General features: G+C 38.9%; 1 protein-coding gene across 2 annotated transcripts in view; it reads right to left on the bottom strand.

The window, feature by feature from the left end:
• Window positions 1-15,180, bottom strand: part of slc38a10 (solute carrier family 38 member 10) — a 124,741-nt gene that overhangs the window by 89,439 nt on the left and 20,122 nt on the right. For both annotated transcript variants that reach the window (XM_048554843.2, XM_048554844.2), the window contains exons 6-8: window positions 5,559-5,683; window positions 2,264-2,366; window positions 227-412 (exon numbers count right to left, since the gene is read on the bottom strand). In XM_048554843.2, the coding sequence (XP_048410800.1) occupies window positions 227-412; window positions 2,264-2,366; window positions 5,559-5,683 (414 nt within the window). The remainder of the gene's footprint in view (window positions 1-226; window positions 413-2,263; window positions 2,367-5,558; window positions 5,684-15,180) is intronic.

Genomic DNA, 15,180 nt, shown 5'->3' with positions numbered 1-15,180 from the left:
TCAGTTTCTTTGTGCTCATAAGCAAATTAACATTAAATGCTGTGGCCCAAACCATCAACACTATGAAGTAAACATTAGCAAACTGCAACATGGAAGTGAGTTTCAAGCTTAAAATAGTTAAAAAACATATTTAAATCAGCTTATTTGACACTTCCACAATAATGAATATTTGCTAGATACAGATAGGTAATTTTTCAGAGGTTCTGTATTGACAATACATACTTACCTGCAACTGTTCAAAGAGAAAAGTGTTCAGAGCTTGTCGGCAAGGAAGAATCATCATTGGGAATCCCACAGCAACAGACATCATAAATCCTACACGAATCATCTCTGTGACCAAGTTGGAGGGAAAGTTCATCATAACATTCCCAGCAATATTATCAGTGTAACCAATGTAACCAAACGAACCAACCTGTTGGATGATAATATAATAAATATAATAATAGTAGTAGTAACAACAATGATGATTATGTGCACTTTGCACCATAAGACACGTGAGCAGAATTAGGCCATTCAGCCCATGAGTCTGCTCTACCATTTGATCATGGCTGATACGTTTCTCAATCCAAGCTCCTGCATTCTCTCTAACATTTGATCCCCTTACTAATTAAGAGCCTATCTTAAATACATTCAACGATTTCACCTCCAAAGCCCTCTATGGCAACGAGTTCGACAGATTCACCACCCTTCGGCTAAAGAAATTCCTCCTCATCTTAATTCTAAGGGTCATCCGTTCACCCGGAGGCTATGCTGTCAGGTCAGAGCCTCTTCGAGAGGAAGCACATCTTCTCCATGTCTGCTCTATCCAGGCCTCTCAGTATTCGATAACTTTCAATGAGCTCTCTCTTTATCCATCTAAACTCCGAATGGAGACTCAGATTCCTCAACCACTTCTCATACAACAAGGCCTTCATTACCAGGATCATTCTTCCAAATGCCCTCTGGGTCCTGTCCAATGCCAGCACATCCATCCTTAGATACAGGGCGCAAAACTGCTCACATTATCTCAAATGCAGTCTGACCAGAGCTTGATAAAGCCTCAGCAATGCATTCTTGTTCTTGCATTCTAGCCCATAGTGTTCGTTTAAATTTAATTGTCAAACACTCGAGTTAATACTCATCACTATACACATCAACAAAAGTTTTGTCAAACCAAAAGCTCCAGGTTCAAGTCCCACCCTTGGGCTGATTGCCATGAAATGAACATTCGTAAGATGGACAAAATGATTCATTGTTGGGCTATAAATGCTTCATAAATACATATGGAATGTGGTCAGAGCAGGGAATTAGCTAATCAATTATGCTATGATTCCTAAGCTAACGAATGGAAACAGCTAGCATTAGGAAAGGCATCCAGCTGTAAAACCAACTGCCAAATCCAAAACGATTGTTGATACCAAGGTATTCAAACGGCAATGTGGCAACCCCACGTAACATGGGAAAAGCTAAAGAAGGAAAGTTCATCTTCATGTTTGCAATCTAAGCAATGTAGCCAGTGTAAAATATTGAAGTCTTAAGTAGCTTCTCAAATTTGCATTTCAAAACTGCACTCTCCCAAATTAGATAAAGTAACTTAATTAGCTAATTAACTTAATTCACAAACTTAACTTGTGTATTATTCCCAATGCTGTGACTGAAGTTTGTTTTCACAAAGTTGTCCCTTAAGCTGTCAACAATTGCAATTACCAAATGGAAATTAGTTTATGTGATCTAAACAGCCTGCATCTAAAAGTGACTACCAAATAAACAGTTATCTTTACAAGCCTTTAGTCAGTGGCGTTTAACCAGGAAGATCTATGAGTATAAAAACCAATTAACTGTGCATGTTAGAAATCAGAAACGAAAACAGAAATTGCTGGGAAAACTCAGCAAATCTGGCAGCCTCTGTGCAGAGGAATCAAAGCTGATGCTTTGGGTTCGGTATGTGTTCAGAACAGTTATGAAGAATGGTCACTGGACACAAAACATGAACTCTGATCTCTCTGCATAGATGCTACCAGATCTATAGATTGCACTGTTTTGGCAATAGAATTAAAATGTCACACTTAAAACAAACTCCAAATGTTGAGTTCAATTTTAGTTATTCAAAGGGTTTTCTATTTTAAACAAAGTCTAGTGTTACTGCTGCTCACATGATTTAATAAGCTGAAATGTTGCAATACGTATCTTCTAAATTCATCCCCAATACAAGCTGCTCCTACTAATTTTCAAAAACTATTGCAGAGTTATCTAGTTACATGCAATATGAACACCAGAAACTCACCGTTATGTAAAACATATTAACCACGTTCAGGGCTGACGAGAATATAGTGCTCATCCGTTTAACAGAAGGTTCATCCAAGCTGTCATATGTGGGCAGCACTTGACTGTGAGAAAATCGTAAAAATAAATCTGAGCAATGTATTTTTTTAACTCAAAACAAAGACAACTGAAATATCCTTAACGCACAAAAATTATTCACAATTAGATGTGCAAAATATGGCAAGTGCTGGAGATCTGATATAGAAACAGAAATGCTAGAGAAACTCCAAGTCAGAAATATCTGCAGAAAAAAAGAGAAACAGTTCAGATTTTGCATTGAATATGATTTCCTCAGAGTCAGACCTGCCAAGTTTCTCTCGGACCTTGTTTTTAATTTTATTTACAATTAGTTCACTGATACTTGATTAAATTTTGGTGTATGACTTTTAAAATTCTTAGTGCAAGTTGCTAGAAATTGTTAAATTATGATAATAAGTAGATTTTCTCACAGTACAATGAATCATTTGAAAAAAAAACGCACAACTAAAAATGACTTTCATGTCTAAGCCTTAGAAAGCCTCATGGTTAGGCTATGAATCTACTGGTCATCCTGAGGTTTAACAATATATTGGTGCTACAACATCACAAGCTCTGCTCGATTTCAATCACTACACCATAAAGGTATGCATATAGAAAAGAGTGACAAAATATTCCCTGGAATGAAGGGGCTGAGCCATGAACAAAAACACTAGAGAAGACATTCAATACAATAAAAGCACATTGTAAACAGATGATTTGGAAGTCAAACAAGTTGGAACAAAAGGCACAAAATTAAGTTACTGAAATTAAAAATTCAAACAAATACCACAAAGCACTTTGGTACCTAATGTTCAACAACTGTTTGGAATAATCTGCCTGGCAATGCAACTGAGACAAAAAGCCTTCAAGGAATTTAACTTGCAGTTGGATGCTAAATTATTCAAGTTAAACTTATTGAAAAGATAAGCTTTGCTAATCTGACTAATCTTAATTATGATTGCTCTTAATTACAACACTGAAAATACAGCTAAATCATTTCAGGAATTCAAAGCTTTGTGACCCAGTAAATGGGCTTAACAGAAGTGCAACAAGTTTGTACCTGTGGATTTAGCTAGAGTAGACAAAATAAAACAGTGCTCCCTCTCTGCTGAAATTAAACCAAAGATTCATAGGTAACTTGAGAGAGAAAGAGAGCTAGAATTCATCTGCTACTGACCCAGATTGTGTGGTGGTAATGACAGCAAAATTGTCAGTGTTCATTTTCATTATTCAGCCAAAATTAATATTAACTTTGGTAGCTCACACATGCACAGAATAATGTGGAAATTCAGACTGTGCAATTAGAGATTTTATGTTTCTCTACAGAATGTACTGTTGAGGTCCCACAAAATAACCTGACCATTCATTGTGCTAATTGCACCATTATGCTGATCACAAAATAGCTTTGCATTGGACTACACTACCACGAGAGCAGTTAACAGTAAAACCACTGCATACAAAGTAATTTTGAAATGAAGGGTCTAGGCCCGAAACATCAGCTTTTGTGCTCCTGAGATGCTGCTTGGCCTGCTGTGTTCATCCAGCTACACACTGTTATCTTGAAATGAAAGGCATCTGATAGTACAAATCCTCTCAATGACAAACTCATTCTGCATTACAATGCAGTTGAATCTGAAATCCTTGAGTATTCAGATGCTACCCGGTTGAGCCACTGCATCAGAAACAGACATTTCAAATGTTGTGGAAAGATGGTTAGCAAGAGAGGGAACAAAGTGTGAAGATGGGTGAACACAGCAGGCCAAGCATCTCAGGAGCACAAAAGCTGACGTTTTGGGCCTAGACCCTTCATCAGAGAGGTTAGTGGGAAAAGTAGAAAGGAACTTAAAAGATGCTTGTGGAATTGTTTTGAATATAATGTCATGTGAACCAGGTTTTAAAATATATAAAAATTGTCTAATTGCTGATTACTGCTTTAACAAAAGTTTCCCATGAACATAAGCAATAACACACTGAAAAGTACTTAAGTCAGTGGCAGCTTCCCATTCTCAGATAATTCAGAACTGTTAAATTGCACTTCAAAATATTTTAGGGAGCACAAGAGATTACATGACAAAATTCTAGCTTAATATTTTTAGTGCCAGTTTGTTAAATTTTATTTTTTCAGCACATTTGCGATAAAATGTATTTAACTGCTAATCACTTTGCATATGTAGCACTGGCACGGAATTGCACTAAAATACACTTGTGAGCATAAAAAGGCATCAATACAATGAATTTTAGTATGGCCAGAGTTAAGGAATTTGCTTCTACTACACTAACTGAAGCAGAATAACATGAATATAACTGGAATAGCTTTTGGTTATTTAATATAACTTGGAGTTAAACTAATACAGTTTAATTACAAATTGATGGGTAACTTTGAGGCTGAACAGTGGTAAAGGGATGATACTGCATTTAAAACAAGCAATTCCTTGCGAGAGTGATATCAAAACAGAATTGCCTCAAACTAAATTCAGTCTCCATATAGCAGTTACATCAATAACTGAAGCTGGAATAAAAATAACCATGGATTTTCTCTTACTGTATGATTATGTTAATTCAGCACAGTCTGAGATACTGGTGTCTTGCATGGAAGACATGTGCACATTTATAGCCAAATTACTTCCCAAAGACTGAAAAGCAGTAATCCAAAGAGAAAAGATGCAACTACGTGATTTGACTTCTATGCCTTACCCCATCCCAAGTCACACGCTTCCAGCGAACATCCTACATGACCTACATTGGAATTATTGGACAATCAGGATCCAACTTAAAATTTTTGTCCTAGTGATTAAAATACAAATTTTGTCAAAGCCCTATCTCTATAATCACTTGTAGTTCTATAGTTCCACCACATTCCAACAACATCCTATTACACATCCATCTCTCCCTTCACCTCACTACAAGCAACCCTGCCTTCATCTTCCCTACGCCTTTGAGCTGAATTCAATATTTACAATCTTCAACTTACCACTTCTCTAACCCTCAGGAATGTCCTCCTGAAAAACCCACCTTTAAACAAACTTTCTCACCTCAACGCCCATATAGTATCTAGGGATGTTTTTCTAAAATTAAGATACTGTGTAAATGCAAGTTGTTGCTTGATTGCAATTCCTGCTGTGAGATCACGCAGGTCTAAGTAACCATATTTAATAAATATGAATGAGCCTTAAGGATGAAATGTTGTTGCTGTAGAAACCGCACATCGCAACTTAGAAAGAAGAAAACAAAGTACTTACGACTGGCAAGCAAAAGACATGCCATAGATAGGAAGGCACTGAAAAAAGCCTTCCCAGCGAACGTAACTGACTTGGCTAAGCCATTGACCACTAAACAAGCCATGTTTGAAGGAAGATAGCACAATCTGTGGTAAGAGAAAGCATCGAGGTTATCAGTCAATAAATATATACCTGCAAGCATCCTCTTTTAAGGATTACAACATTAACAGAGCATTACAAATGAGGCAAGTTATTTGGTCCACCTCAATTCATCTATTTGGACTGGTCCTGGAAATCACTAATGTGTTATACCTTTGAATGATTTTTGGATTTTTATCTCTGTATCTGGAAATCTATTCTACACTCTAATTTTAGCAGAAGACTTCAGATACTTGAAATTGGAAGCAAAAACAAACTTCTGGGAATACTTAGCAAGTCCAGCTGCTTCTGAGGAGAGAAACAAGGTTAACATTTCACGCGAATGACTTATCTTCATAACTCATGGTAGAGAGAATAGCAACAGACTGAACAAGAAAGGTGGGAGGAATAAAAAAAAACAAAAAAAGAGAAAATCTGTGGTAGGTTGAGAGCAGGAGAAATTAACTGGCAAATGCCTTCATGACACAAAGGGCAAAGTCAGTAGTAATGGTTGTGGTAAAGAAACAAAATATTTGATCAGGGTAGTATGGATGCCAGAAGAACATAAAAAACAGTCATGTCTGATAGCAAAGGCGAGTTTAAGGCTGAGATAATCAAAACAAAATGAAAATAAAATGAAAATAAACCAGTAGAGTTTACGGTATGTCGAACATTGTTGAATCTAGGTGGCTGAACTGAAAAATGGGGCCCTGTTTCATGAGCTCATGCTCAGTTTCACTGAGACTGCAGCAGGCAGAGGAGAAAAATGTCAGTGAGAACAAGGAGGTGAATTAAAATGGCAAGATACTGGAAGGTCTAGATTGTGCTTGTGAACTCAGCAGAGATGTTTCACGAAGTGGTCACCAACCAATTTGGTTTGCCCAATGTAGAAACCATATTGCAAACTGTGAAGACATTAAGTTAAAGAAATACATCTAATTTCAAGTGCTGGACAGTGACAAGGGAGGAGGTAAAAGGCAGGTGTTTCACATCTCCTCCATTTGAATGGGAATGTACTATAAGAATTGGTTTAGATATTTGAGTGAGTAAGTGGATCAGAGTCAGAAGGAAAAGATCCTTTGGAATGCAAACAAAGGTCGAAGGTGCACTTGGTAGTGGCATCACACTGGGTGTTAGAAAAGACAGAGAATGGATTGTCTGGGTGTTGAGACTGATAGGCGAGGACAAGGAGAACCATATTGCAATTCTGTAAGGGATGTAGTGTGAACAGACATGAAGGAACAAGAGGGGATACGGTACAGTCCTGACAAATCATGGCCTGAAGGAATCCTTCGGGGGGGGGGGAGAGAGAGAGAGAAAAGAGATCTATATATGTAAATCCTAAAAAAAGTAGTTTAAAATATAAATATTCATAGTCAACTATTTTCTTCATCATTCAAAATTTTATAGAAACACAAATATCTTAAATTTTTTGATTAAAAATAGTTAAAATTTAAAAGACAGACATTTGAAATCTTAATTTGTGGACAGATACTGGCGTGGATACAAGCATTCAAATCCTTGCAAGCTTTGCTTGCAACAGAAATTCCTCAACTTGGAGGAATTGTGTGGGGTACCACGACTGGGAAAAAGGAACCCTAGAGAGAACTTTGGGTCAGTGCTGTGTGGCAGATTTGATGTCTTGGTGAGTGCAGTATTTCCCCTTGCCTAGAGATTACTGCAGGGCTTTTATAATAAATCTACAGCCAATTATAGCTGTAACACTCATTCGGTGACAGTGTAAACAGGCAGCTTTGCAAAACCATTTCAAAAATAGTAATTCTGACATCGAGAATTCCATCCAGCCATAGATACCATTTTCTGTCACATTTCCAGTTCACAAGAGAAATTGCACTGTTCATATAAACACTGCACGCTGGAAATGAACGTTTTACATTCACGGACATCTACATTATGGTAATTCAGAATAGCTGAAAATGCTAGAGTCTCATCTGTGGTTCCACTTGTCACAGTAAAAAAAGAGCAACGTAGATTATTGACTTTTTAAAAATGTCATTGTTTGCAAACCACACAATTCTTAATGATTAGGAAGAAGTTTTAATACATTTTAGCTTTTTAAAAAAGTAAATGTGTACTTTAAATATCCAAGTAGCAGTTTGTTTGAAGGAAGTTATTTTATAGCCTGCACCATGTGGAGGCTCATAAATTATAATCTTGCAAATCACTGAGGGTAATAATGATCCTTCTTGGTGTATTCTATTAATCTAAATGGATCAGATAGCAAGGACTTGGTTTGCTCTGCCAGAATTGTCATTTCTTATAACGTGACCTTTTAGATAAAACTCCTGATCCGTTAAATTCAGTGACAAAGCAAACCAGAAGCAGAAATTAATGGCATCGGATCAGAGAATTGCAATTGTGGTCATAACTATAAGAGTTTGCCAATTAGTTTGGAAGTTTACACTTATTTGTTAAGTTGTCATCACCTTCACAACATAACATATGCTTTCAATCCTTTCACGTCTTTTCCTGTAATTGCACTTCCTTTCTGTATTTCAAAGTTTTGGAAGTTTCTCACGTCAAAGAAAAGTTAGACAAATACACTGTTCTAATTTAGATCTATTTATTGCAAAGATATACATGGGCAAGTCTTGAGGTGTTCAGTCACTCATTCGGAAACTAACTGGGAGGAGCATGCACTAGGTCAGCGTCACTGTGAAGCAGGCTGGAAGGAGTAGGCAGCAAGACAATATCACTTATGAAATAGACTGGGAAAAACAGGCCTGTATAAGTAGGGCAGCAATACAAGGAGATTAAAAGCCTACAGCAGTCATTTCAAACTGTTTCTGCCTGCCTGTACTAAAGAAGGACAGACGTGAAGAAAAGCATGTAGACGATTGTTGAATATTTCTTACAAGTCTCTTTTGATTGGCTAGTTGATTCAAATTCAGAAGATGTTATTATAGCCGAGTTCAATTAGGAAATTTACTTGAAATATTTTAACATCCAATTTAATTAATTAAGCATATTAGAGATGGCTAGGCAGTTTAAATATTGTAGATGTAGTGTGGCTGGGTTGGGGTGGAGGGAGGGGGTACAGGAGGGAGGGTTGGGAAGGGGATGAGGGGACGTTGGTGGGGGGAGGAGGAGGGGCAATAAATCATGGATGGCAGTCATCTTTTTAACACCTAAAGAGTTGCCTCATTGTAGACCAAAGTTTAAAATCAGTAAATAATGGAGGCATGCAAGAATGCCACTAAAAATGATCATGGGTGATTTAATCTGCACAGTCTGGACAAAATTAAGTGGGCTATAGTAACATGAAAGAAGAACTTGTAGAGAACAAGGGGATTGTTTCTTCAAGCAGTACATTGTACAACCTACCAGGCAACAAGCCGGTGTTACATCCAAAAATGTGTAGCAAGGTAATATTGGTCAGAGATCTTGTAATTAAGGATCCTCAGTGTGTACCCACAACATGGTACAGTGTCAAATTCAGCTTGACCAAGAGCAACTTAGATCTGAAACCAGTTTCATCAATCTACATAAGGACAATTACAGTGGTATGCAAGAAGAATTGTCTAAGCTAGGCTGGGAAAATAGACTAAGGGGAAGGGCAGGAGATGACCAGTGGCAGACATTTCTGCTGGTATTTCATAATGCTCAACCAAAATTTGTTCCAGTCAAAAAAAAGGCAGTATTTAATAAGGACACAAGCCAACCAGGGTTAACAAAAGCAGTCAAGGAGAAATATCCAAACAAAATTTTGTTGGTATATTTTTTAAAAATGTAAACACAGACAGAGGTCCTTGGCGGATGTTACTGGGGATTTGATAACAGCAACAGGAAAATGGCATCAGAGATTATGGGAACTGCAAAGGCTGGAGAATCCAAGATAACAGTGCGATGCTGGAAGAACACAGCAGGCCAAGCAGCATCTTAGGAGCACAAAAGCTGATGTTTTGGGCCTAAACCCTTCATCAAAGAGGGAAATGGCAGATTGGTTTAAACCAATATTCTGCAGTCTGAGTGGTGAAGGACACTGAAAATGTTCCAAAGATATCAGATAAGCAAGATGCTAAGGGAGGCGAATTCCCAAGAGGCATTTGTTCAGGTTATTGCAAAAGACAGGCATTATATTAGCACGAACTGAGGATTGGTTAATACACAGAAGACAAAGTCAGGATTAACAATTCTTTTTCAGGTTAGAAATATGTAACTGGTGAAGTACCCCAAGGATCGGTCCTACTGTCTCAATTATTTGCTATCTATGTTCATGACTTGGAGGAGGGGGTAGAAAATATTAAGTCTAAATTTGCCGACAGTACAAACAGTAGTGGGAAGACAGGCTACGATAAAGGCAAAAGGAAATTGTATGGGGATCTAGACTGGTTAAGTAGGCACAAAGTTGGCAAATTATGTTTAAAGTTGGAAACGCGAACTTGGAAACCAGGTGGTGCTACTGGCTACTCAGCCTTTTAAGCGTGTTGCACTATTCAGAAAGATCATGGCTGATCTTATAGCTCAATATTCCATATTCCCACATTCTCCCCATAGTCCAAGATGCCTTTAAAATCTATTAAACACATCTCTTTCTTCAATAGATTCAATGGCGTGGCCTTCACAGCCTTCTGTGGTACAGATTTGTTACCCTTTGAGTGAAGGAAGTTTTCTTCATGTCAGTACTAAACCTTGAGACTGTGTCCCCTAGCTCTAGACTCCCCAACTGTCCTTCCTGCATGTCTGTCCAGCCTGTTACTATTTTATACATTTCAATCAATTCTATTTTATCCTTCTAAACTCTAGCAAAGTTAGCCCAGTCAAACCACTCTCTTCATACAATGGTGCTGCTAGCACTCAAGTTAACCTCAGCTATGTTCTCTCTTTGGCTAAGTATATAACTCATAGGCAAGGAGATCAGCACTGTACGCAATGCTCCAGGTGTGGTCTCAATGATGCCTTGTATAACTGCAGTAAGACATCCCTACTTTGGAATTCAAATCCTCTTGCAATGAAGGCCAGCATATAATTTCCCGCACCTGCCTACCTACTTTCATTGACTGGTGTACAAGGACTTCCATCCATACTTCCCAATGTATCACCATTTCCACAACTGTCTTCCTTTCTGCTTTCCATACGAAATATACAACAACATTTAGCCACATCGTACTGCATCTGTCATGTAATTACCCACTCATTTAACTTGTCTAACTCACCTTGAAACCATGTTGCATCCTCTTTCCAATTCTCAATCCTGCCCAAGTTTCAAGTCATCAGCAAATATGAAAATGTTGCTATTGGTTCCCTCATCCAAGTTATTCATATCCATCATCAGTAAGAGGCCCAAGTACTGATCCTTGCAGCACTCTACTAGTCACTGTCCATTACTGCAAAAAAGACTAATTTATTTTCATTCTATTTCTCACCTGTCAACCAATTCTTGATTCATGACAATATATTACCCCACATCCTTTAATTTTGCCCACTAACCAGAGGGATCTTATCACAAACGTTCTGTAAATCCAAATATACAGCATCCACTGGTTCTCCCTTATGTATTTTACTGGGTACGTCTTCAAAAAAATAAAAACATTCCAATAAATTTGCTAAGCATGAAGGAAATTAGGCAGCAAATTGCGAGGTCATGTACTTTGGGAGAATAAATCATTAGGCCCGTTATGATTTAATCTGAAACTCTGAGAAAAGTACGGCACAAAAGGATGTGGATGAGAGAGGGAGATAGTCGGGACAGCAGATGCTGGAGAATCTGAGATAACAAGGTGTAGAGCTGGATGAACACAGCAGGCCAAGCAGCAGAGGAGCTGGAAGGCTGACGTTTCGGGCCTAGACCCTTCTTCATCCTGTGATGCTGCTTGGCCCACAGGATGTGGATGTTTTTGTGCACAAAATACAATGTTAACATGCAAGTGCAACTGTAATTAAGACAACAAAAGGAATTCTAACATTTCTTGCTAGGAGATTTGAGTTAAAAATAAAGAAATGGATTACTGTGTACAGTTTGGCTCCTCTATTTTAAAAAAATACACTGACTTGGAGATAGCTCCGTCAGATGCTCACGTGGTTGATTTCTGGGAAGAAGGGTGTTCATGTATCAACAATAGTTAAACAGGCCAGACCTCTGTTCAAGATAACAAGGTGCAGAGCTGGATGAACACAGCAGGCCAAACAGCATTGGAGGAGCAGGAAAGCAAACGTTTTGGGCCTAGGCCCTTCCTCAGAAATAGGGGAGGGGAAGGAAGGGTGTTGTGAAATAAATAGGGAGAGAGGGGGAGGCGGATAGAAGATGCATAAAGGAGAAGATGGGTGAGCAAAATAGGAGGTGCTGTTCCTGTAACCTTCGGGTGGCATCGTTGTGGCACTGCAGGAGACCCAGGATCAACCATTTCACCAACATCTTCCAGCTCAACCTTAAGTTCACCTGGGCAATCTCTGATATTGCTCTCTTTTTCCTGGACATCTGTCTCCATCTCTAGCAACCACCTAGAAACTAATATCCATTTCAAGCCCACCGACTCCCACAGCTACCGAGAATACACCTCCTTCCACCCACATTCCTGCAAAAAGTACTATCCCCTATTCCCAATTTCTTCACCTCCGCCACATCTGCTCTCAGGATGAGGCATTCCACTCCCGAACATCTCAGATGTCCTCGTTTTTCAAGGACCGCAACTTGCCCCCACCTTAGTGGTCGACAACGCCCTCGACTTGTCTCCCGCATTTCCCGTAACTCATCCCTGCAATAACAACCAAAACAGAATCCCTCTCGTCCTCACGTACCACCCCACCAACCTCCGGATCCAACACATCATCCTCGGACACTCCTGCCATCTGCAATCCAACCCCACCAAAGACATTTTCCCTCCCCACCCTTATCTGCTTTCCAGAGGGGCCACTCTCTCTGTGACTCCCTTATCCGCTCCACACTTCCTCCAGCCCCACCACTTTTCCCTGCAACTGCAGGAAGTACACTCCCCCCCCACCTCCCCCCACCCCCATCCCAGGCCCCAAGAAGCCCTTCCACATCAAGCAGATGTTCACCTGCACATCTGCTAATGTGGCACACTGTATCTGCTGTTCCCCTTGAGGCCTCCTCTACATCAGGGAAACCAGGCAGAGGCTTGGGGACCGCTTTGCGGAACACCTATGTTCAGTTCGCACTAAACAAATGCACCTCCCAGTCGCAAACCATTTCAACACTCCGTCCCATTCCTCAGACAACACGCCCATCTGGGCTTCTTGCAGTGCCTCAACGATGCCACCCGAAGGTTGCAGGAACAGCACCTCATTTTGCTTGGGAACCTTGCAGTCCTATGGTATCAATGTGGACTTCACAAGCTTCAAAATCTCCCCTCCTTCAACAGCATCCCAAAACCAGCCCAGCTTGTCCCCGCCTCCCTAAGTGTCCTTCTTCCCACCTATCCCTTCCTCCCTCCTCAAGCCCCACCCCCATCTCCTACCTACTAGCCTAATCCCACCCCCTTGACCTGTCCATCCTCGTTGGACTGACCTATCCCTTCCCTAATTCACCACCTACACTCGCTCCATCTCAGCCTCTGACCTGTCTGTCTCCTCTTCACCTACCTTCTCATTTATCCATCTTCTGTCCGCCTCTCTCCCTATTTATTTCAGAATTCTCTCACCCTCCCCCATTTCTGAAGAAGTGTCTGGACCCAAAACATCAGCTTTCCTGCTCCTCTGATGCTGCTTAGCCTGCTGCGTTCATCCAGGTCTACACCTTGTAATCACAGATTCTCCAGCATCTGCCTTTCCTCCGGTGTCAGGCCTTTGTTCGTCCAAGCTTAGAAGAATAGAGGGTGATCTTATTGAAACAAGATTTTGTGGAGACTTGACGGGGTAGCGGTTTAGGAAATATTTTCATTAGTAGGGATTCTCACGCTAGTGGTCACAGTTACAGAATTGAGACACAAAGGAATTTCTTTTCTCAAAAGAGTAATAAATGACTGGAATTTCCTACCCCAGAAAGTTATGGAGGCTTGATCGTTGAGAGGATGAAACAGGTAGGCAGATTTTTGAAATAAACAGGGGAATTGAATGCTATGAAGACCTAGCATGAAAGAGGAGTGAGACCATGGGCAGATCAGCCCTAGGCTTGTAAATTGATGGCGCAGGTTTCAGGAGATAAATGTCCTTCTCTTTTTCTTAATTCTCATGTCATACGTTCTAACATCTGAATATCCATTCGTATCATCATCTTTAGTACTATTGAACCAAAATGAGAACACATGCTCCTGAGGCAATCACTGTCTTTCAAGGAGGGACGGAAACAATATATGTCCAAAATGGCATTGAAAATTGTTTTCATTATGCAATTAGATTCTCTGCTCAGAATTAGAAGTAAGGTCGACCTTAAATTGCTAAAGTTAATGTAGCTCATTATGCATTTCTTTTTGATTTAAAAAGTGAAACATTTACAACACTTTTCAAAAACTGTAAAAAGTCCAGTAGTCATTGCACTTCAGACAAACTTTCAGCAAATGACCACATGTGGATTGACAACTAAAGCATCTTATGATCTTGAAAATGATTACCTGCAGATAACATTATGAAGATTGAAAAAAAGTACCATCTCATATACACATTTATTATTCTCACGAGCAGTTGATGAACACAACATATTATTTTATTAAGTCTACAGTACAGCATTATAAAGGTAGCATTGTGCCAATCACCGCAATATGTCCCTCAACTGTCTCTAACCCAGAATATATTCACGGAATAGTACTGTAAAAATACATCTCGGATTTACTTTAAAGCTAAGTTATCCAACAAATGTTATGGTTACTCAGAATATGTTACTACAGCATTTTCTTGATGAAATTAACATTAAATATTTACTAAATTTTAATCCCTGTCTTATTTGTGCTTTGTGCATGGCCATTAACAGAAGTAAAATTAAAAATGGGAAAACTATAGATACTGCAAACCTTAAGTAAAACTCAATACATAAATCTGGTTTTTATGTGCATTTTTTAAAATTTAATTTGCAATTTGATTTAATTTCTTCTAATTTTTTTTGATGCAATTAAATGACTGGAGGAACGCTGAATTCTAAACTAAGTGATCTCCTAAAAATTAGCTCAGCTACCTATAAAAATAGGTAAGTAAATCAATTCCATTGTGATCACCTTCAAAAATTTAATGTTGATTTAACAATATATGGAAGTATCATAAAGTTTTAATTTTACACTTTTTTAAAAACTTTCATTCAGAATTGTTTTTGATTTGAGATCGTCAAACATTTTGCAGACAATTATTCCAAAGTTAAGGCAACTTAGTACTTTGCTTATATATACCAATTTAGTTTTTTTTATTCTTAAGTACACAAACATGTTTATTAATTACACATTCAATGTTATCCTATTTTAAAGAACATATTTGTAAATTTAATTCTAGAAACTGGTAGTACACAGCATTTCTTGTCGAGGCTTAAAGTTCCAATTACTGCCACATTTCAAGAAAATATAGTTACATTGATGCTTAAAACCTGCTACAACCAGAGGAA

The sequence above is a fragment of the Stegostoma tigrinum genome, chromosome 22 (genome assembly GCF_030684315.1).
Source record: "Stegostoma tigrinum isolate sSteTig4 chromosome 22, sSteTig4.hap1, whole genome shotgun sequence".
Classification (NCBI taxonomy): Eukaryota; Metazoa; Chordata; class Chondrichthyes; order Orectolobiformes; family Stegostomatidae; genus Stegostoma; species Stegostoma tigrinum.
This window is presented reverse-complemented; position numbering and strand designations above follow the sequence as displayed.